General features: G+C 41.0%; 1 protein-coding gene across 6 annotated transcripts in view; it reads left to right on the top strand.

Annotated features, from left to right (window-relative positions):
- Window positions 1–23,164, top strand: part of CCDC88A (coiled-coil domain containing 88A) — a 503,234-nt gene that overhangs the window by 427,485 nt on the left and 52,585 nt on the right. For 5 of the 6 annotated variants that reach the window (XM_029593463.1, XM_029593462.1, XM_029593464.1 and 2 more), the window contains exons 26-29: window positions 1,007–1,090; window positions 2,055–2,258; window positions 2,587–2,658; window positions 21,424–21,504. In XM_029593463.1, the coding sequence (XP_029449323.1) occupies window positions 1,007–1,090; window positions 2,055–2,258; window positions 2,587–2,658; window positions 21,424–21,504 (441 nt within the window). The remainder of the gene's footprint in view (window positions 1–1,006; window positions 1,091–2,054; window positions 2,259–2,586; window positions 2,659–21,423; window positions 21,505–23,164) is intronic. The other variant, XM_029593461.1, reaches the window with a different exon arrangement.

Raw genomic sequence — 23,164 nt, 5'->3', positions numbered from 1 at the left:
GCATGATGTAATATGAAAAAATGACTTCTTTTAAAAATATAAAATAGCTTTCCAGGCTTCCTTGAATATAATTCATTTTGTTCTTTTTCATTTCTTCTGTTGATCTTTTGCAGTTTTTCTGTCTATACTTCCTGCCTTTCATCCCTCTTATCTTGTATCCCTGCCTTTCATTTCAAGCCTCTCATTTCTTTTTCCTCCAGCCTCCTATCCTTCCTCCTTCTTGCCCTTCAAATCTTTCAACCCTCCCTCTCTTCTCTCACCTGTCATCCTCTTCTGTCCACCCTTTCTCCTTCTTCAGCCTGTCATTTCTTATCACTCTTCCCTCATTTTCCCCTCCCTCTTTCTTACAAACCATCCTCTCCTTCCTTAAATACTACAGATGTCTCCTTCTTTCTGACACAATGTGTCTTACATGGACATGAAGTCTCATATACTACATCATCTTTGGATTATTTATATATTTGAATTAAAGGTATCATATCTGCAAATAATCTAGCACCACAGTACCCAAAAGAAGAAAAAAATTCAGTGTGCAGTGGAGAGAAGGAAAAGAAATGCAACACGAGAGATGAGCAGCATATATGTATTTACATTGTAAAATTAGAACTAAATGGAAAGATGAAAAATGATAGAATAATAGGGTTAAAGAACCTTCTTTAAGTAACTTTTATTTTATTAAATCATCTCTCATCCAGTGCATTATTTTTTCTACCATACCAAAAAATGTCTACCAGATTATGCCGTCTTACTGGAAATTACATTTTTTTTTCTTTTCAAATTATTTGCCTCCTTTTTCCATTTTACAAATTTTGTGAGAAGGGGTTTCATATTTCATCATCATTCAGTAGACTGGATAGAATATTTCCTTGTATAAAATACATACTGAAGCTGAAACTCAAAACATATTCATTTCTCTCTTTAGTTTCAGCATTTAACTCCCATCTGTTCTCTCCCTTTTTTCTTTTACTTCCCTGTTTCTGTTTTTCCTCATGCTATGACATAAAAGTGGTTGCACTGAAAAGACTGCCTTTTTTGAGGAACAGACCGAAGGATAAAGACAAAATGAAGGCCTTCTACCGTCGCTCCATGTGTAAGATCTTATGACAGTTCAGCTTCTTTCAATTGGCTGCACTGACTACCATTACTAATTTTGTACTAACCTTTCCCTGGACTGCACTGCTATACCTAGTCTACAAGGTGCAAGTCTGTTTCTATACAGGAAGGTGGAGCATTCTTTAGTATTTTGGCATTAAAATCAGTAATGTGTATGTGAATCATTAATATACAGTATGCAGTAAGGACACATACATATGCATACTTTATATTTTAATTCTATGTTTGCTTACAGTGCATAATCATTTGATGTACTGATTTTTAATTTCATATACTTAGTTTAAAAAAATACTAACAGTTATATAACTAGAAAAGGATCACAGCCATATGTTTTTTAAATATGATTTGTAAAAATGTACACATGCAAACACTAACGGTGGTCTGTTGTCCATTTAACATGGTTACTAGCATCATTGCATTTTTTTTATTGGAAAAAAAAACTTCAATTGATGTTTGCATTGTTAAAATGGGTAATGCAGAGCACCATCTCTTTCAATTTTTTTCATATAATATCTACAAAATACAGTATTCTTGCAGTAACCTGCACTGACCATGGACCTTGCTCCATCGCCAGAATTAATATTGTATTTTCATCTCTCTACATCTCATTCAGCTCTTCCATTTTTTCATTCCAGTGCAACATGACCAGGGTTCTTTTTTTGCATATCATTGAAGCACTAGCATGGCAGATGTATGTAACAAAATTAATATGGCAAGCGAAAACAAAAATCATGTCTAATGTGAGAGAATCTTTAGTTTGTAATTCATTCATTCATTCAGCTGAATGCATGGCCTAATCTGGATGACCTTATGACTGTAGCTTTGTATATTCATTATGCCTCAGTGCTTGAAGAAGTGTCTTACAGCATTATACATCACAGGAAACAAGACTGAAAATACATTGTACCATGCTGATTCATTTGCTTTCATTTACATCCCAGCCATGAATGACCTGATGCAGTCCATGGTCCTAGCAGGAGGACAGTGGACAGGTAGTTCAGAGAATCTCGAGTGTCCTGATGATATTCCTACTGGGAAAAGGAGAAAGGAATTGGGATCTATGGCCTTCTCTACTACCGCTATCAACTGTGCAACAGTCAACCCTTCTGCAGGCTTCAGATCCAAGCAGTTGCTTGTAAATAAAGGTATAAGCAGTGTAGTTTGAGTTGTGCTATGGTTTTGTTTTCAACAACCATCTCTATAAATCTGTTACTAATCTTGTATGGCTGTGTAATAAACAACCTAACCAATAAAGATGCTTTAATAAGATGCATTGAAATGTGCTTTGTTGTGGCAACTGCAAAACACTTGAGAGGTATCTTTGTCCATAAGAAGGAATGAAGTGTTGGATTGAAGTTAGTTTGTTCATTTAATTTGTTCATTTAACTTGTTCATTTAACGTTCAGATAACATGCATTTGTGCTGAATATTTTATGCTTCACTTTTTTTTTTACCCATTTTTGTATCATGTAGATACAGCATCATTTGAAGATGTTAGTGTCCAAGGGACCAGTGATGACTCCAGTACAGGATCCAGAATTCATGGTAAGGCTGGCTTAGAGCTTTACATAAAGCATTATAGACTTGAAAATGCTAATGAGTTTTGCACCATTTTTATTAATTTTTTTTTTTATAATACATTGCTAGCAGCAGTTAAGAGTGCGCTGATACCTCATCTTTATTAATTTTAATAAACCTAGTAGTAATACAAACCAACACATGGATTGTATTTTGCATCTTATTTAACCAAGCTTCTGGCTGTTGTTTCTTCAAATTTTTCTTATCTCTTCTGCATGATATAATACTTAGGCTATATGCTTACATTTGAAGTGAAGGACATAAAGTATGTCTGAATAGTATCCAAAAACTATATCATATCTTTTTCCACTGTGCTTAAGGTTGGTTGTGCTCAGGAATAATATTTGTTTTATTTAAACATGAAAATTTGCATTACAGAATTAAAGTTCAATATGTGCAGGTGCTGTATCTTTGCCAAAAAGCTGTTAAAGCATCTTTTGAGAATTTCAAAGTGGAGTATACTTTAAAGGATATCTTATAAAACAAAGGGGAAAATTGCCAGTGATGCTGTTTCTGTTGGATTAGACAGGAGTACAGGATGTTTGTTTATTTTATGTTTTGCTTCTTCAGACTGTGCAATTAGATAGCTTGTTCCTGTTCATGGTATTTCTGCAGTATGCAAGCTCACTTGTAAAATGTTTTGGAAGTGACCTAATCATATATGTCTTTCTGTACACTTAGGGCCAGTGTGGGGCTTTCCTGGGGGGGGGGGGGGGGGCGTGTCGGGGGGGCATGTCGTGGTGGCGCGTCATTTGGGGGCGAGGCCGCGAGTGTGGTTCCAGCCTCGGGCAGGCGTAACTTGTGCAACAAAGGTGGGGGGGGTAAGGGAGGGGAAGGTGCGGGGGGGTGGAAGGAAAGTTCCCTCGGATCGGAGCGGCCTCCGAGGGAACGGAGGCAGGCTGCACGGCTCGGCACACACAGGCTGCCGATTTTGCACAGCCTTGTGTGAGCTGATCCCGGATTTTAACAGATACGCACGGTTAAGCATGTATCTATTAAAATCCCGCGTACTCTTGTTTGCCCCTGGTGCGCGAACAAAAGTATGCGTGTGCACAATTTTGTAAAATCTACCCCTTGTGTTTTAGATTATAAAATCTTAGTTTCCCTACACATCACTTTCTATGAAAATAAGGTCTCCTATCACACATGTGGGTAATGTCATCGCCACTCAGCACCAATGGAGGTTTTGCTGAGCTTCCTAGGAATTTCTTGAAAAGATCCCTCTGGAGAAATTAAACTCCCTTGGTCTTAGGTAGCGTAAACTCAATTGCTGTGCCCTGTCATAGAAGCCCCTAGTCACAACCACACTAGGCCCTTCAATGGTATAACATGGCCACCAGAAATGTGAGTTAAGTTTTACTCCTGCTCTGACATAAGAGTTAAATGTTCAAAGTTTAGAAAATGTGCTTTAAGCTGTTTGCCCAGTAATGCACCTCCCTGCATTACTGAGGAGTAGCTAATGCCTTTTTTACATGGAATTTGTATGAACTCACATTAATTTTAGCGCTGATTTTTATTCCCGGTTTAATGTGTATTTATGAGTTAAAACCCCTGTTAAATACCAAACAGGCCGATACAGCACTCTACCTGTTAAGACACTATGCGCAGGATTTCAGCACATAGTTTTAATGCCCAGATTAAAATTTTGTTTAACTCCTCCTGCAATAAACCAATGCTATGCAAATGCATAGCGAGTTAAAAAAAAAAAAAAAAAAGTGTGTCGAGTGTAAAATAGGCTGAATGGTAAACAAAAAAGAGAATAGATGCCTTGATCTTTTTCCAAAATTAATAGCAGTCTCTATTTACATGACGGCGTTATGCAAGCTATTTTTCAGCAGTGGTTTACAGTGAACTTTCCTTTGATTTTGTACCACTGTAATTCAACTGAGATTCTATACCAAGCCCCTGAGGCAGCAGCTGTTGAGCTGCGAAACTCGACCTGAGTCGGGCATTTTTAAGAATACGTCTCTACTATAATAAAATTTTGGAAAAAGATCAAGGCATCTATTCTCTTTTTTGTTTACCTGACGGCTATTATAGATCGCCTACCTCTTTGTTAAATAGGCTGAATGAACATTTTAATTTGGGAAAAGCTGGCGGGGGGAGGGGGTGCCCTGACAGGCTGATGCAGACCCATTAGCCGCCGCTGCCACTTATCCAGATAAGTATAAATTATTCATCTAAGTGGCTGCCACTGCCAGTGAATATAAACTTATCCGGATAAGTGGCAATGGTAAGCCTGATAAGTCCAGACTTTTTTTTTTTAACGTTTTAGAGGGTTTAAGTACCAGCTTAGTAGCATTGGAAACTTAACTCCATCTCTGACTAGGAGTTAACGTTTCCAGTGCTAAGAGAGACTGCATTGGCCGACACACTTCTCTGCAGTGGGAAGTACTGCTGTATGCCCTCATTTGCATGATATTCCTATGCAAGGGTGCTAAGCAGTATTCCCATTTTAGAACGTATCGGCAGTAAGGTTTCTGCTCACAAAATGAGTGTTCAGAGGTGGTTAAAGCTGTGTATTGGCCTAAACACACCTTTCTGCATTGGCTTTCGAGTTATCTTATCACTGAAAAATGCATACTAAAATAGAAATAAAAACCTGTGCTAACACTAGCGTACCCTATTAAACTGACCCTTTTGATAGGTGAACCTGCCAGTTTTTTCTCTGTTAAAAATTTCTTCCTTTGATTTTGATTTGGTGATTTTTTACACATGTCCAAGAAGGCCAGCAGTTTCAGGTTTTGTTAACACTGCAGGCAGAAGATGTTCATCTCAAGACATGCTATAAGTATCTGGAAGAAGACCCTTATATGTCCATTGAAGTCTCTCCTCAGTAATGTTGCACAGTGCTATCAAGATCCACTAGATGAGATCACTCTTTTATCTTGAAGACCATAAGAAGTCTTGGTCCTCTGAACTGATGCCAAAAGCAGTACCGAAACGGGAAGACAATGGAGCTGCACTGGTCACTGAACACAAGGAGTTGCCAAAGGGGAAGTATCATCTCCAGTGCTAACATCTAAGGATAAGTCCAAGGCTTGAAACAAATTTCACTTTCCTAGCTTGTGCTGAACATTTGAACATGGAGATGAGGGAAATGGTGTGAAGAGCCCATCAAAAAAAGAATCATCATCAACATTCCCTTTTGATGCATGTCTCCAAGAGCAGGAGAATTCTAGAGGTTACCCTCAAAGCAGCTGCCTGAAGGGTAGTTCTACCTCCTAACCAGGACACATGGGCACAGATTGGAGGTCCAACTACAGGCTTCCAGCATCTGTCTAGAAACACGAAAGAGGGTCAGTCTATATATATGCTGAGTCCTATCATCTGTTTGACTCAGGAATTTTGGGAGAGGAACTGCAGAGGAAAATAGTATGTAAAGAATACAGAGCAGCCTGCATTGACTGGCTCCAACTTGGAGCATTGACAGTCCTCCTACTGCAACCTTCCCATCCCAACATTGGGCTTTCAGCATCAAGAGCCTGCTTATGCTCTAAGTCACAGCTAAATAGGCATGGCGACAGAAGCTTTCTCAATCCTCCTATGAGGATCACTGAGCAAAATTTTGTGGGTTGGAGCAGGAAGCAGCCTTTTTTCATGCATTTTCAACTTCTATTAATATAATCAGCAAATAATACTAGCAATATCTGCCTCCCTGTGCAATATACTCACAAAACAACTTCTCAGAGAGTGTTAGGAGTTCCTACTCCTGGAGACTTGGGGGCCTCCTGAATCCACCTGGGCTCTGCCTCTTAACCTGCCCAGCAGGGGCCCACTCACAGAGCTCTCTCCCTCTATGGGATTTAAGGTGGACCAGGCCTATAGCCTGATCCCGCACAGGTTGAGTAGTAGTAAGGTCACTACTCCACACCACCTCAGAGCCAGCTGATCCCGTAGCCCTCGCTTCCAAGTGGTGTATACTGGTGGAACGGTGCTGACTCAAATTACCGCCAGTTCCATTGAGAATGACTCTGAGCAATAGAGTTAAGATATAAAGAGGAATAATGACCTGACCTCCACCCTCTCAAATCCCTCTTCTACATAGACAAGGAATTGGACCTTTCTTCACATATTTTGTACGGGTTATGACCAAGTCTCTACCCTTTAATTTGCAAATCAAAAGAGGACCTGGGCAACCCCATTTGGTCTTCTGAAGTATTTGGATTCTCTTAAGAAGTTGGTGACAGTCCCTGTCTATCCACTCAACAAGAACTTAGGAAGATGTGGGGAAACCTCATACTAGTTAAAAAGAAGACGGGCACTAAGTACTATATCCAGATAACTGAAGGATATGATGAAAACTGATTATTGCACCAGTATTTGGTGGTTGAATCTACCCTTTAAAGGTCTAAGAAGTCTAAGATGCCTTGGAAACCCTTGGATTTGTCAGACCTTAGACCATTTTTGGAGAAGGCATTTTAGAGACTGGAAGAAATAGGACTACAGAGTAACACAATTACATGGTTTAGATCATATCTAAGTAACATTTTTTCAAGTACAGATTAAAAACTCAATGTCAGAAAAAGTAAGTTTACAAACAGGAGTACCACAGGGGTCGGCACTGTCAGTGACACTCTTTAATATTTACCTGTTACCACTATGCCATCTACTTGTGGGTCTTGGAATCATACACTACATTTACGCTGATGACATACAACTAATCTTACCCATTGATGACACAATTGAAAAAATATTAAACTTAGCCAATATTTAACTTGACATAATCAAACAGCTATTAAATCAAATGGAACTAGTGATAAATATTGATAAAACTGAATTCTTTTCTTTATTTAATTTAACTGATCTTAATAATGTTATGAAACAATACTTTGCTAAGTACCCTATCACGTTCTATGAAAGTTTGGTAAAAATCTTTCCAGATTTATCTATTACAACACAAGCAAGGAGGAGAGAATTTTTGTTATATAGACAAGAATTGATTACAATGGGATATACATTTACCCTGCGATATCCCTGCAAATGTGTGATTAAGAAACAACTAGACGTATATATCTTTTTTGTCCCTGATCACTTAAAAACATTTGTCGAACAAAAGAGATTAGAAGTAATCCCCTTACAGTCCAGTGATATAGCATAAAATGTATGCAGGAATACAATGTTAATTACTGGTTATTGTTTCTTTATATCTCCCTATAGTTTCATATTGCCTCTGTTTACAGATAAAGATTGAAAAGTTTCTGTTTGATTATATCATAATTAGACTATAAATATCAATGGAATTTATGATTTGAGGTCAGATGATTTTATGTTATAGTTCAATAATTATGTTGTTACATGTCTAAATATGAAAAATCAATAAACATATAATTATAAAAAAAAAAAACTGAATTCTTACACTTAGAAAAAATATAAACATAATTCAAACACCAATAATGCTCAAAAATAATCAAACAGTTGAATTAGCCGAGAAGGTGCGTAACCTTGGTGTAATAATAGACACAGAACTAAATCTTAAACAACACATATCACTGAAAGTTAAAGAAGGATACGCTAAATTAATGGTACTAAGGAAGCTAAAACCGTTACTGACACTATCGAACTTTTGCACAGTTCTACAAGCACTAATATTTGCTAGCACTGATTACTGCAAAGTGCTGCTACTAGGATTACTTTATACGACTATAAGACCACTTCAAATATTACAGAACTCCGCAGCAAGAATTCTCACAGGTAAAAGAAAAAGAGATCACATTTCTGATACACTAGCAGAACTACACTGGCTACCGATAGAACAAATAGTACAATTTAAAGCACTATGCATAATACATAAATTGATTCATGATGAAAAAGCAGAATGGCTTAACACAGCATTACATGTACATGTAACACATAGAAATCTAAGATCGGCGAATAAAGCACTCTTAACTGTTCCATCAGTTAAAACAGCACGACTAACCCAGGTCAGGGAGCAATCATTGTCACTAGCTGGACCCATCTTGTGGAATACAATGCCTCTTGAAATAAGATTACAGAGAAATTTCAAACTGTTCAAAGGAAGTTTGAAAACCTGGCTTTTCAAACAGTCTTTTTATAAAGAGAACGGAGAAAGTAAGTAAGGAAAAGCGAGCATCAATAAATCAGCACCCAGCACTTAATTACCAAGTGCTCACCTGTTAATTATTTTATTCTCACTGATAATCGTATATAAAACTTGAATTTGCAAGAATGAACTACATGTAATACAACCAAGATACATGTATTAAAATGACAATATATATATGAAATTCATCAATTAGTCTTTATATTGGAATTCTATGTTACCAGATCGTTATTGGCACGTCTGTTAAGTATTAACGATTTTTTACTATATGTGCCTTTTTGTAAACCGTTGTGATGGTAAATAACTTAATGACAGTATGGAAAAGATTTAAAATAAATAAATGTTTCAAGCCTGCATAGCATCCTACAAGACCTATATATTCCAGCATTTTCATATCATTCTGGACAGGGCACAGGAATGCCTTCCTCAAGTGGATCAGAGTGAAGTGCAAGGTGAAGAGCATTCAGTGCATCTATGCAGGTTTGGCATAGGTTCTCTATGCCATGGCCATAGATGAGCGTAAACTCTCATAGTTGTGTGCCCCTGGCCTCTAAGCAGATGTTCAAGAAAGGCTGTCTGACATGTCATGTACTGGAGGATATCTCTTCGAAGATAAGGTCAAGGAGCTGGTGGATGTACTGAAAAATCACATACAATGCTTCATACCATTATACTTTGACTTGGTACCTCCAAGGCCCTCCTCTTTCAAGAGGTACCGAATTAAGAACCAGGAAACATTTTTTCCAATAGAGAAAATGCTTTTAAAGTTGAATCACCTGAGGCAGTAACAGGATTTCCGGCCTTGAGTCTGTGCAAGCTAAAGCTTTAAGCCCCATATTGCCACCCAATTAAAATCAAGTGTTTGACTGAACCTAGAAATAATAATAAGCTGTCCTTTTTAGATGGGAGACAGAAGTTTTATACAAATCTGTAACCCACTGTAACCTTTGTATAATTTCAGAGGGTTACATATTACACCTATGGGCATACTCTCCCAAATACCCTCCCAAGAGAGCATTGATGTTTCATAAACAGAATCTGCCAAATTAGGTTGAAAGCCTACTCCTTGCAGGCCAAATTGATCAAAAATGTACCATCACAGGAAAGAGTGCAGGTATGTTCCCAGGTACTTCTTGCTGCCCAAAAAACTGAGGAATATTGTCCCATTCTAAACCTAAGGGTGTTGAACAAATCATTTAAAAAAAAAAAAAAAAGTTCAAGATGGTTACCCTAGGCATCCTTATGCTATACCTAAACAGACTATGATCTCTGGATTTGAGGGAAGCTTTTACTTGCATGCATACACATCCAAGTCATTGACAACTTTTGTAAGGAAACACCACCTACAGTACTATATACTGCTTTATGGCCTCGCATCAGCTTTATGGGTCTTTATAAAGGAGCGGATTTTCAGAGCCCTGCTCGCGTAAATCCGCCCAAAACCGGGCGGATTTACGCGAGCAGGGCCCTGCGCGCCGGTGAGCCTAATTTACATAGGCTCACCGGCGCGCGCAGAACCCCGGGACTCGCGTAAGTCCCGGGGTTTTCGGAGTGGGCGTGTCGGGAGGCGTGTCGGGGGCGGGGCCGGAGCGCGCGGCGTTGCGGGGGCGTGTCGGCAGCGTTTTGGGGGCGGGTACGGGGGCGTGGCTACGGCCCGGGGGCGTGGCCGCGCCCTCCGTTCCCGCCCCCAGGTCGCGGCCCGGCGCGCAGGAGGCCCGCTGGCGCACGGGGATTTACGCCTCCCAGAGGGAGGCGTAAATCCCCCGACAAAGGTAGGATGGGGGTTTAGACAGGGCCGGGCGGGTGGGTTAGGTAGGGGAAGGGAGGGGAAGGTGAGGGGAGGGCAAAGGAAAGTTCCCTTCTAGGCCGCTCCGATTTCGGAGCGGCCTAGGAGGGAACGGGGGTAGGCTGTGCGGCTCGGCGCGCGCAGGCTATACGAAATCGATAGCCTTGCGCGCGCCGATCCAGGATTTTAGTAGATACGCGCGACTACGCGCGTATCTACTAAAATCCAGCGTACTTTTGTTTGCGCCTGGAGCGCAAACAAAAGTAGGCTGTTCGCGCTCGTCTGAAAATCTACCCCAAAATGTCTGGCTGTTGCAGAATTTCTATGCAAACTAGGGGTTCACATGTTCAAGTGATTTCACATGCAAAGCATATGAATCCATGTACAGGGCCATCTGGATGCTGGAGTTATTAGGGTCTGACATCAACTATCCCAAATCTAATCTGAGCTCAGTACCTCAATTGTAATTCATGGGGACTGTGTTATACAAGCTGCAGCTTTTCTCCTTGTCAACAGAATCTTGGACTTGGTGTTTGCAGTGGAAACATGAATCAGAGTCTGTAGGTATAAGCCTGGAACATATTAAGGATATTGGGTCTTATGGCATCAAAGTTGTCCTGTGATACATCTCAATATAAAATATCTAAAATGTAGTCCAATAGGAGAAAGCAAAACTAACTGAAAATTTAAATAATATCTCAGCTAGTTGTTAAAATTCTCTATAATAAATGTAAAACACCATAAATCAGATATATATTTTATATATTGTATAAGAAAGTGTTTTATAATCATCAGTGAGTTCCTCTTTTATAATTATTTGTATAATATTCATGATTAAACACTTCAACTCTTTAATCCAGTTACTTACTTACAATATCATATAAGTAGGGTTTCTGATTTTAAGCTATAACCAATAAACCCTGATAAAACTCCCCTAATGAAAGAAAAAATAATAATAAAATAGGTGTTTATTAGATAAATACTATTAACAATTTTTGCACAGTTCTACAAGCAATGATATTCGCAAGCACAGATTATTATAACTCCCTGCTTTTAGGATTACCTCAATCTACAATTCGGCCCCTGCAAATATTGCAAAATTCCGCTGCCAGAATTTTGACTGGCAAAAAGAAGTGTGACCACATTACAGGAACACTTGCTGAACTCCACTGGCTTCCAACTGAACAAAGAATACAATATAAGGCACTTTGTATAATCCATAAACTAATCCACAATAAAAAAGCCGACTGGCTTAACACGGCACTGCGCGTGCATGTACTACAAAGAAACCTGAGATCTGCAAATAAAGCTCTACTAACTGTCCCCTCTGTCAAATCAGCACATCTCACGCAAGTACGGGAAAGAGCACTGTCACTGGCTAGTCCCGTATTATGGAACACCATGCCACTCGAAATAAGACTACAGAGAAATTTGAAATTATTCAAAACTAATCTGAAAACCTGGCTTTTTAAACAAGCATTTTATAAAGATAAAGAGAAGGAGAAAAATAGTTGATAAGGATGCACCAAGCTAGAAGTTATTAGTAACCTACAAAAGCATATTAATGTTAAAATCAAACCACCTAATTTGTTCCTAACAATCAGGATTAACTTACGAACTTAGTTTATTATTTTAAATTGTTACCATACTATGATGGCACATGATTAATTTGTAATCTATACCACCCATATTTCTCTTTATCGTGCCCTTTTGTAAACCGTTGTGATGGTTATTTCACTTAACGACGGTATAGAAAAGTTTTTAAATAAATAAATAAAAACACCACTTCCCCTAGTACATTTATTCACAAGCCACTTTATCCATTGATGGGACATTCAAAAACATGTGCAAGGCAGGAAAAAAGACCAAGTGAATTTTTATGAAATCTGCAGTTGAAGCAATTCTTGTATGTTGTGTTTTGCCTTTTCTTGTTTTGTACTTAAATAAAAGCTTGGAAACCTGTGGCTTGTACCTTGTCTGGCTGTCTGGAGTGGTTCCTAGGTGATGGGGTTGTCAATTTTGTTGAATTGGCAGTGTCTCAGCCACCGCTGACCAAAGCAATATAACTAAATCAGCATACAAAGTTTTGCACCGACTTTAATGTCTAATTTATGAAAATGTATCTAAACAAATATGTTAAAAGCTAAAAGTGTGGAAAGCACAGTAAACTGAGCTTACTGTAAAATTTCACATCTCTAGCTCATTTGCATGTTTCATAGTTGGATGCCAAAAATAGCTCTTTTTAACATAATGCATTCACATATGCAAATGATGCTTGTCTTTCAGACTGTAATTCTAACCAAAGCAAGGCTAGGTCCAAGACAAAACAGGGTGATTTTTATAGCAAAAAAAGGTGCTCTATCAAATGACATTAGAAAGAAAAAAAATATTAAAAACTACACAGATTTTTCTAGAAATTCTGTCAGGTTAAAACTTTCCCTAGTTTTAACATTATCATTTTCCTTACTCTGTTGTTGTAGTAAGTAATAGGATTTTGATAGCTTAGGAATCAAACATAGAAAATAGAGCAACCCTTTTAGTGCAATTTCAATCTCAATTAGAGAGAGATGAGGTGTTAAAACTTCATTTCGGACAACAAAAACAAAACTTCTATGGTGCCCCAGTGAGAATATTTCCTGATGTTATTCGCACAACACAGATTAGGAGAAAAAATTTTATAGCACTTCGGAAGGAAGCACAAGAAAAGGGAGCACAGTTCTCCCTACGATACCCATGTAAGTGCTACATAAAATATCAAGGAAATTCATATATCTTTAACTATCCAGACCAATTACGTGCTTTTCTTGATAACTACTCCTAAGTATTGTATGAAAAGTGGGATAAATAAACAAATGGAATGTTTGAGGGAATACAAGGAGGTATACATGTATAATATTTTTTCCTTATTTGCTCCAATTGTTTACTACTTGTCAAAGTTCACTAAATATTATTCTTAATATTATCCTAGTAATTGATACAATTTGGGGGAAACTTTTTTATCTGTAATGTGAATTTTTCTTAGTTTTCTTTGTTCTGTACCCCTGTATCAGAATTATTGTTTGTTATAATTAAGAAATGCAATAAAAATAAAATTTAAAAAAAAAAAAAAAACTACACAGATTTTGCACCAAAAAAATTGCAAAAATTGGCATAAAAAGTGACATCATGGCCTTATGCAACTATATCTTTGCTTCTAGTTGGCTGCAAAGCCTCCTAGTGAAAATACTAGATGTACGTCATGGGCCATGACTACTGATCCAGTTATGGCCTGAATCGAACTATACATCAGGAGCAATGAGGAGTCAAAGTAGGCCTTAAATTTCATTTGTAAAATTTTTCATGTACTTTGCTGGCCCATAAAAAGGATGGCAAGCTCATGCTAGGTTCCAAACTTTGCATAAGAACTTAGCACCAGAGGTTGTAATAATCCACAAAATTTCAGGCCCCTAACTGGGGTTGTTTGGTGCAGTGTCTGGAAAAAGTGGCCATTTTGTGTTGCATGGAGTCCAGTACTCTTAAGAGTGACCTTCATTCAGCTGCCTCTAACTTTTGAACCAATAGAGATCCAGCTGAAAAATTTTCAATAGTATTGTTTAAGGCCCTAGTGAACAACCACACACAATTTTATTCAATTTGAAGGAAGTCGAGCATAGATGATTTTCTAAATTGGTCCACTTGACATGGATTGTCCCATATGGCTCTTTTCTTAAAACGTTTGGGGACCCCTGATGTAGAAGGTAATTGAAAGATTTTTGCGGGACTGATTACACTTGAAACCACCTGCAAGCTCATGTAATTTCAACTTGATATTTACATGTGAAATCCCATTATGAGCCTCTGACTTCTTGCAAACTATTGCACCTGGAATATCTTTTTGCGTGGCGATCAAATCGCCATACAGAAGCAGTGTGCCCCAATCTTTACAAGTTTCATCACAATAGGGTGGTGCTACGTACACATTTTAGGCTTTTGTTTTTTGTTGCAACTTCCATCTTAATCAGTTTCTTGTCCTTCCAGCATTTTTTACACCATATTACCAATAAGGTGATCAAGCCCTGCACACTTTGGATTACGATAGGTCTGTCGCCTTTTAGTAGACTAATAACCATAGAAAGTACACCCAACTTTTTGTTCCAACAAGCTTAGGATCCTGGTGTCTAAAGGAACCGTATCTAATTGGATAGCAGACTGATTGTCCCTTCGCTTATGCCCAAGCAATTTTATCCTTAGATGGACATGTTAAGGTCTATTAAGTCAGAGCTATGGCTACATCGCTAGCCCATCTCAGGCATTCCTCTATAGAAGAGACTTTCAGGTCTGCAACACGGAATTCAGGCCATATATCTGTGTCCCATTAAAATCTAAATTCAGATTTTCAGCCTGACAACAGGTTTATTCAGTCTATTTTTCAGGGTCTTTTTGAGGGTTAGAGCCCAATTCCAACCCTCTTAGGGCCAATTTGATAATTTAGGTTTGAACTTTTTAAAAATTAAGAAAATGTTCCCTCTGCTCCTCAGATCAGTCCAGACTCTTGGGTTTTGCATCCCTGCCAGCAGATGGAGTCAGAGTTTTACTGACATTGCTATATAACCCAGAGTGCTACCTGCAGTTCTTTAGTATTTCTCTGTCTCCAGCAGTTGGTAGATGGTGCAAAACCTGCAGTTCTGCAGTCAGGGAAAATTATTTGGTTTAAGAGCCTTGCTCTCAGGGGGTTTTTAGGTCCTGGTGGGAACATCCCTCTTGATTGAGGCGGACGAGCTTGGGGGTTGGTGACCCTTTTGTACGCTCAGTCCTTACTTCCGTGGGGTGTTAAATCTGGTGGTCCAGATCCCTCCCTTTCACAAGGCCGCTGAGGTGACTGGAGGCTCGGTGAAGCTGTTTGACAGCCTGTCCCTCTTTTAGCTCTGTGTTCCAGCCTAGTAGGGAAGTATTATACAGTGTAAAGTTATTTAAAAAAGGAAAAAAATATATAAACATATGACTTCATGCTTTTTCTGTTCTGGTGGCTGGGGTTTTTGATTTTACAGCAGCAGAGCTTCCTCCCCGCACGTGTGATGGTGCTCACCTCGGCTTGGTCACGACTGAATCACATCAGGCTGTGCTCGGGCTGTGCATCAGGTGGGTGAGGGGTAGTTGGATGGCTCTACTGCCATGAAAAAGCAGAGACTGGCTCCCCCTCCTGCGCCTCAAGTATGTCGGGGTCTGCACCAGGTCGAGGCTTCTCTCTCCGTCGGCACAGGAACAACAGCCATTTTGAATACTCATGCAGCCTTTGCCATGCCGGCGGGGAGGAATGGGATTCTCCTCTGAAGCATACCCCCAGCATGTTCGGACTCTGGGGGGGGTAGCAGGGGGGCTTGTATAGGGAGGATTTTCCCATTCTCCCAGTTCCTCTCAGCCAATTTCTGACTCCTCAAGGCCTTTTTCCTTGGACTTTGTTTTGTTATTACATGAGGCCTATTTAGCTAAGCAGGGTGCTACACAGTTGTGTTTGGGGGCCTGGTCCAGCTTTCAGAAGGTCTGGCTATGGATTCCATACCTAGCCAGGCACAGAGAAAGTGGACTTCTCCCATCCAGCTCCATCTTCAGGATTCGTGGTAGATGAGTCAGAGGACTCAGATGATGCACCAGATGGGGACGGTGATGCCACCGGTGGATGATCAGGCAGTTTATCCGGATGTGGGTGGCACGGATCAGATAGATGATCCAGAAGAGATTCCAGTTACCGAAGGAGATGCCCCCAGGGTGGACCATATTTTTCATAAGGAGGAACTGTGGCCCTTGATACCTCAGGTTCTACAGGAGCTCAGGATCAAGGTTCCCCAGGAGAACTTGGATTTGGAAGAGGCTGATCTGGGCCTGGATGGGCTGAGGGATCCAGCAAAAGCCTTCCCGTACCAGAAGTCCGTGAAAAAGCTGGAAGATAGAGAGTGGGGCACTCCCGACGCTGGCTTGAGAGTGGGGAAGACCATGGCAAAGCTTTATCCTCTGCCTGAGCAGATGTTGGAGCTCCTATCCCTTCCTAAAGTTGATGCTTTGGTGTCGGTGGTCACTGAAAAGACAGTCCATGACTTTCAAGAACGTTCAAGATCAAAAATTGGAGGTTCCTGTCAAAAGAATTTTTGAAGTGTCGGCTCTGAGCTTACGAGCGGCCATTTGTATTAGTTTTATGTAACGGGCTTGTCTGTGCTGGGTACAGCAGCTACAGGACGCTCAACCACAGTCAGACAAGGAGTCTAAGAAGGCTAAGCGCATTGAGGCGGCACTGGCATATGGAGCAGATGATTTTTATGACCTAGTCAGAACCTAGTCTAGGATTACGATGTCTGCAGTATCAGCCAGGAGGTTGTTATGGCTGAGTAACTGGTCGGTGGATGTGTTGTCCAAGTCTCAGTTGGGGTCTCTGCCTTTCAAAGGGAGGCTCTTGTTTGGTGAGGATCTAGAGCAGCTAATGAAGCATCTGGGAGAAAACAAGGTACCCAGGTTGCCGGAGGAAATGCCTTAAGAACAAGTTCTTTCAAGCTCAGTCCCACTTTCGGGATAATAGGAGGTCTCGCCCGTCAAGGAGAGCTCCAGGTCCATAGAAGCAATTTTCTGTCTGGTCAATCCTGGGGTTAGCCCTTTTGAGGGGATCAGAGACTTTTCCTGGACACAGGAGGAAGTGCAGCTGGGGCTAAGTCCTCGCAATGAGGTGAGGCTGGTCCACTCCGTCGTTCCTGTTGTAGGAGGTCGATTGGCGCGATTTTACAGGGAGTGGACCAAAATTACCACGGACCAGTGGGTTCTCAGTGTAGTAAGAGTTGGCTACGCTTTAGAAATTGCTTGTCCCATTTGAGATTTGTTTAATTTCCCCTTGTGGGCCCCTAGACAAGCAGCTAAAAGTTCAGGAAATGCTGGACTGGTTGCAGAGGCTAGGTACGGTAATTCTGGTCCCCCACAAAGAGCAAAGCACAGGAAGGTATTCCATTTACTTTGTTGTGCCAAAGAAGGAAGGCACCTTTCGCCTAATTCTGGACTTAGAGCAGGTCTTTCCAAGCCTGTCCGGGGGAACCCCACAGCCAGTCGGGTTTTCAGGATAAACGGGTATGCAAACGTATCTCATGCATATTCATTGTGGATATCCTGAAAACCCGACTAGCTGTAGGATCTCCAGGACAGGTTTGGAAAGCCCTGACTTAGAGAACAAATGCAGCTTTGAAGGTTCTGCGTTTCCGAATGAGATCCTGAGGTCAGTTATAGTGGCGGTGCACAAGGACAAGTTTCTGGCTTTTCCAGATTTGACAGAAGTGCATCTGCACATAGCCATCCACCCAGACCATCAACTGTTTCTGCAGTTCATGGTTCTGGGTCAGCATTTTCAGTTTCAGGCTCTTTTCGATCTGGCTACGGCACTACATACTTTCACAAAGGTTATGGTGGAGGTGGCAGTGGATTTATGTCTGGAAGGAGTTCTGGTACACTCCTATCTAGACTGGCTCATCAGGGAGAAGTCAGAGGCTCTCTGTTGTCAGTCAGTTCAGAAAGTGCTCCGGAGGCTGAAGTCGCTCGACTGGGTGGTGAACTTAGCAAAGAGTCACCTGGTTCCATCGCAGTCCCTGGAGTATCTAGGGGCTCATTTCGACACACGGAGTAGCAAAGTGTTTCTTACGGAGGAGCAGGTACAGAAGCTGCAGGGGCAAGTTTGTCGGTTGTTGGGGCTGGTGGTGCCCAAGGTCTGGGATTATTTGCAGGTCCTGGGCTCTATGGCTTCGACCTTGGAGTTGGTGCCATGGGCATTTGTGCATATGCGGCCCCTGCATAGGGCTTTTCTTGCCAGTGGAACCTACTCTCAGAGGAATTGCATCTTCCCCTGCCACTGAAGGGAGTTGCAGGGATAGTCTGTCTTGGTGGCTCCTTCATTCAAATCTGGACCATGGTGTGGAGTTGGAAGTTCCAGATTGGGTGATTCTTACTACTGATGCCAGTCTGTCTGGTTGGGGGGTGGTTTGTCAACGACAGGGCTAGTGGTCTGAGAAAGAGGGTTCCTGGTCTATCAATCAGTTAGAGACCAGAGTTGTGCATTTCACTTTACTAGCTTTTCTGCCTTTGGTGAGAAGTCGGTCAGTGAGGGTCCTGTCAGACAATGGGAGACGGTAGCCTACATCAGTCAGAAGGGAGGAAACAAGAGTCAGGCAGTAGCCCAGGAAGTGGAGCAACACTTGGAGAGGATAGCAGCATCATATATCGTAGGGCTCGACAATGTCCAAGCAGATTTTCTGAGCCACAGAATGTTAGACCCATGAGAGTGGGAGCTGTTGGAGACAGCGAGTCAGCTCATCTGCGAGAAGTGGGGCTGTCCTCAAGTAAATCTAATGGTGACTCGTCAAAATGCCATGGCATTTCGGTTTTTCAGTCAGAGAAGAGAACACGGTGCCGAGGGCATCAATACCTTCGTGGTCCCTTGGCCTTGGGAGGTTCTACTTTAGGTTTTTCCTCCTCGGCCTCTAGTAGGCAAGGTATTGCGATGGATAGAGAAACACCTTGGCAAAGTAATTTTGGTGGCGCTGGAGTGGCCCTGTCAGCCTTGGTTCACGGATCTAGTCAACTTGGCTGTGGACAGTCTGCTACACTTCAGCCATTAAGCGGATCTTTTTAGTCAGGGCCCCATATTTTCAGACCAGGCAGCATGCTTTTGTCTAGCAGCATGTCTTTTGAGAGGCAGTGATTGAGGCGCAAGGGGGTCCCCGAAGCGATTATTACTACTCTTACAGGTTAGGCGAAAGTCTACTTCTCTTTTGTATGTGCGGGTCTGGAAGATTTTTGAGACCTGGTGTATCGCTAACGGGGTACAAGCTCTCAAAGCTACGGTGTCTCATATTTTATCTTTTCTTCAGGAGAGTTTGATCAAGGGTTTGGTCTTTAACTCTCGTAGGGTCCATATGGCTGCTTTGGATTGTCTTTGAGCTAAGGTAGAGGATTCTCCCCTGTTTAGTCATCCAGATGTAGTTCAGTTTCTATTGGGGGGCAAAGAATTTACGCCTGCCGGTGAGGAGAGTTTGTCCGTCCTGGAACCTTAATCTTGTTCTCAGGGGTTTGTGTGAAGCTCCATTCAAACCACTCAGGAGAGCAATTCTTAAGGATTTGACCCATAAGGTCATTTTCCTTTAGGCCATATATTCAGCAAGAAGAATTTCGGAGCCTCAGGCTTTGTCTAGCCGTGATCCCTTCCTACAGATTTCGGACTTGAGGGTGGTGTTGCATACGGTACTTTCTTTTTTGCCTAAGGTGGTCTCAGCGTTTCATGTGAATCAGACTGTGGAGCTTCCAGGTTTTCCTGAGATGGACTCCTCCATACCTCATGCAAGAAACTTAAGCTCTTGGACATGCAGAGAACTTTGTTGAGGTATCTCAAAATGAGTAATGACTTTAGGAGGTCGGATTACCTGTTTGTTTTGTGGAGCTGTTGGAAAAGAGGCTGTCAAGCATCTTAAGCCACTGTTGCACGCGGTAGCTTAGGATCGTCCGGTTCCGGATGGTTTGAGGGCCCACTCGACGTGCTCTGACTGCCTTGTGGGCGGAGGCCTAGCAGGTTTCTCCACAAGAGGTTTGTAGGGCAGTGACGTGGAAGTCTCTGCACACTTTCGCAAGGCACTAGCGTTTGGATGTTGGGGGTCTGGTGTCCAGATCCTTTGGTGAGAGTGTTTTGCAAATGGGACTCTCTAGGTCCCATCCTAATTAGGGAGCTTTGGTACATCCCAGGAGTGTGGACTGATCTGGGTACGCTACCAAAACAAAATTAGATCAGTGTCAAGAAATACTTTAATTATAAACAGTAAAAATCTGCTGCATTGGATCGGCTTCCGTATTGTTTTCTGGGACCATCCCTCTGATCTAGATACATACAGGGAAAGGAAAATTGGTTCTTACCTGTTAATTTTCATTCTTGTAGTACCACAGATCAGTCCAGAACCCGTCCAGTCTGTGAAGGTGGAGATTCGTTTGCTCGTTCTTTTTCTTGGTATGGCATACAGACTTGGTTTTTGAACGTTACACTTCTATTGAGGTCACCATCCTCCAGTTCTTGGGGAAGAAAAAGTTAAGAATTCCTTATCAAGTTCTCTTAGGTTACGGTATACAGTTTTTAAGCTTGGGTACAGGTTAATACTGAGGAACTGCAGGTGGCACTTGGGGTTATGTAGCAGTGTCAGTAAAACTTTCTCTGTCACCATCTGCTGGCAGGGATGCAAAACCCAGGAGCCTGGACTGAACTGTGATACTACAGAAACAAAAATTAGCAGGTAAAAACCAGTTTTTTAATAGTTCTTTCACCAGAATACTGTGCATTAGTGGAGTTTCATTGTGTTATTTTTTATTTGAAGACATCCTTTAGCTAGCAAGTCCTATTTATGATGGGCGATTACCTTCAGAGAAAGTGAAGTTACTTACCAGTAACAGGTGTTTTGTAAAGACAGCAGATCTCTCATCTCATTATACCTTCTGGAGTTGAGCTTATTAGCTTAATTATGGAACTGGAACATGCATGTCACGGGTGTATGGGAACTGCTGCACACGGCCAGAGAAGTCTGTTCAAGAAATTCCTGGAAATTTTGTTCATTTGGTGCTTGGTAGTGATGACATCATTCACATGTATGCCTTGTGATTTGCTGTCTTCAGAGAGCACCTGTTACAGGTAAGCAATCTCACTTTATTTCTCTCTTTATTATATCCTCTTATTCCTATTGTACTTTTTTTTCAAAATGTCCTGTTGAATTGCCTTAAAACCTCTTCACTTTTGGATCTGTAAGTGGTAGTGGGACCTGCTCAAAGTATTTTGTGAGCAGAATATAAAGGTAGCGTGTGTTCTAGAGTTTTATTTATCGTGTTCATGTTATTCTTCATGTAGCTTCCAGACCAGCCAGCCTTGATAGTGGCAGAACATCCACTAGCAATAACAATAATAATGTTTCAATCCATGAAGTCAAAGGTATGATGCAATTTTGCTTTCCATTTTTTTGAGTTTTTTAGATGTATTGTTGTTGAAAGGACAATTATAACTAGTGTATCAAGATTTTACCCATAACCACAAGATGGGAGAAACTCCTCAGAAAGTGTCTTAAATGTTGTCTCCTTTTGTACATGTGTATATTTTTTTTTTATCGTCTTCATTAAAATTGAGCTACATCATGCCTTGTTTATGCATGATTCCAACAGTTTTTTTCACTTTGTTATATGTACTACATTAAAAAAAATGTTTTCTCCAAATCTGAATATTCTTTGTTTAACAAAATATTTTTTTGTAAATGTTGATGTATTTTAATGCTTTATTTGCAAAGAATGTTTTTTTAGTCCAATGCTTATATCATATTTTCCTTATAGCCACTATCATCATAGTGTCAAATTGAAACCAGCAATAGAAAAAGAAAACATTCATCTTCAAACTAGTAAAAACATCACAAAGCTTTTGGTGTTTCTATCCTGTAACTTTGCATTGACCTAGTATTGATTTATCTCACAATCTTGATGCAGATTGAGATCTGTGGCGTGAATAGTGTCGGAGGGACAACTGAGAATTTTAGCTGCTCCTTGACTGTAGGTTTTTCAGCTGCATGTCCTTGTATTCTAATGGTATTTTTTAAAGGTAATTTGCTAACATCCCCAGATATGATGTTAAAGTTTATTTCATCAGGATGTTATACAATATGTACAGTAGATGAACTAGACTGTAAAGAAGTGCAGAACATGAGCTTAAACATGATTTCTCAGCATTTGGGCAGATTAGTCCCCACAAGTGGGTTATGCACCTCTGCCAGCAGATGGAAACGGAGCAAAAGCTGAATAACTTCCATATAGTCCTGCCCCAATATCAGCCCGCCAGTATTCTCCATCTTCAGCACATGGTAAAGAGAAGAAAAGAAGAAGGAATCAAAAGGAGATAGCGGAAAGACGTCTATGTAGCATTGATTGTCTCCTGAGGTGATACTGTGCGGTCCTTCCATCAGTAGTGCCCTCAGTCTGGTAGCCTTGAGTAGCGTGGATGTAAAATTTCAATTAGCAGTTGCAGGCCAAGAGAGGCTCGGTGGTGAAGGCTTTAGCCTGCTCTCCCTGTAGCCAGGACCTGATCCTGCTCTCAACCAGGGAGATCTGAGCTCAGGTAAAAGCTTTTACTTTACAAAGAAGAAGAAAAAAAAGCAGGAGTAAAAGGGTCAGTTACCTCTGTGTTCAGCTATCCCGCTCATGTCTCTGGGGAGTTTTGTGAGGTGAGGAGGAAGTGCAGGCACGGCGGGTTGAGTAGCCATTTGGCTAGGCCCTGCTCCCAGGCTTCTCTCCTTTTGGGGATGTGGTAGGCCATGAGGTGTGTTTTTCGCATTTTTCGCTGCAGGCTGTCTGCCTGCAGCTGCATGTCCAGTTGTGCGCCTAATTTCGACATCTTTTTTTTTATGTCTGTATTGAGCCGCCAGTTATTTATTTATTTATTTAACTTTTATATACCGAGGTTCAGGTAACAGAATTACTAATCACTTCGGTTTACATTCCAGCAATTACAATGACAGTATAATGTCTTACAGTGAACAGGGTGAATAAAACTTGGATAATGTCTTACAATGAACGGGGAGAATAATAATTTGGATACAAAGAACTTGGAG

Source organism: Rhinatrema bivittatum, chromosome 3 (genome assembly GCF_901001135.1).
Source record: "Rhinatrema bivittatum chromosome 3, aRhiBiv1.1, whole genome shotgun sequence".
In the NCBI taxonomy this organism is placed as follows: Eukaryota; Metazoa; Chordata; class Amphibia; order Gymnophiona; family Rhinatrematidae; genus Rhinatrema; species Rhinatrema bivittatum.
The sequence above is the reverse complement of the archived record's forward strand: the minus strand, read 5'-3'. Positions and strand labels throughout refer to the sequence as shown.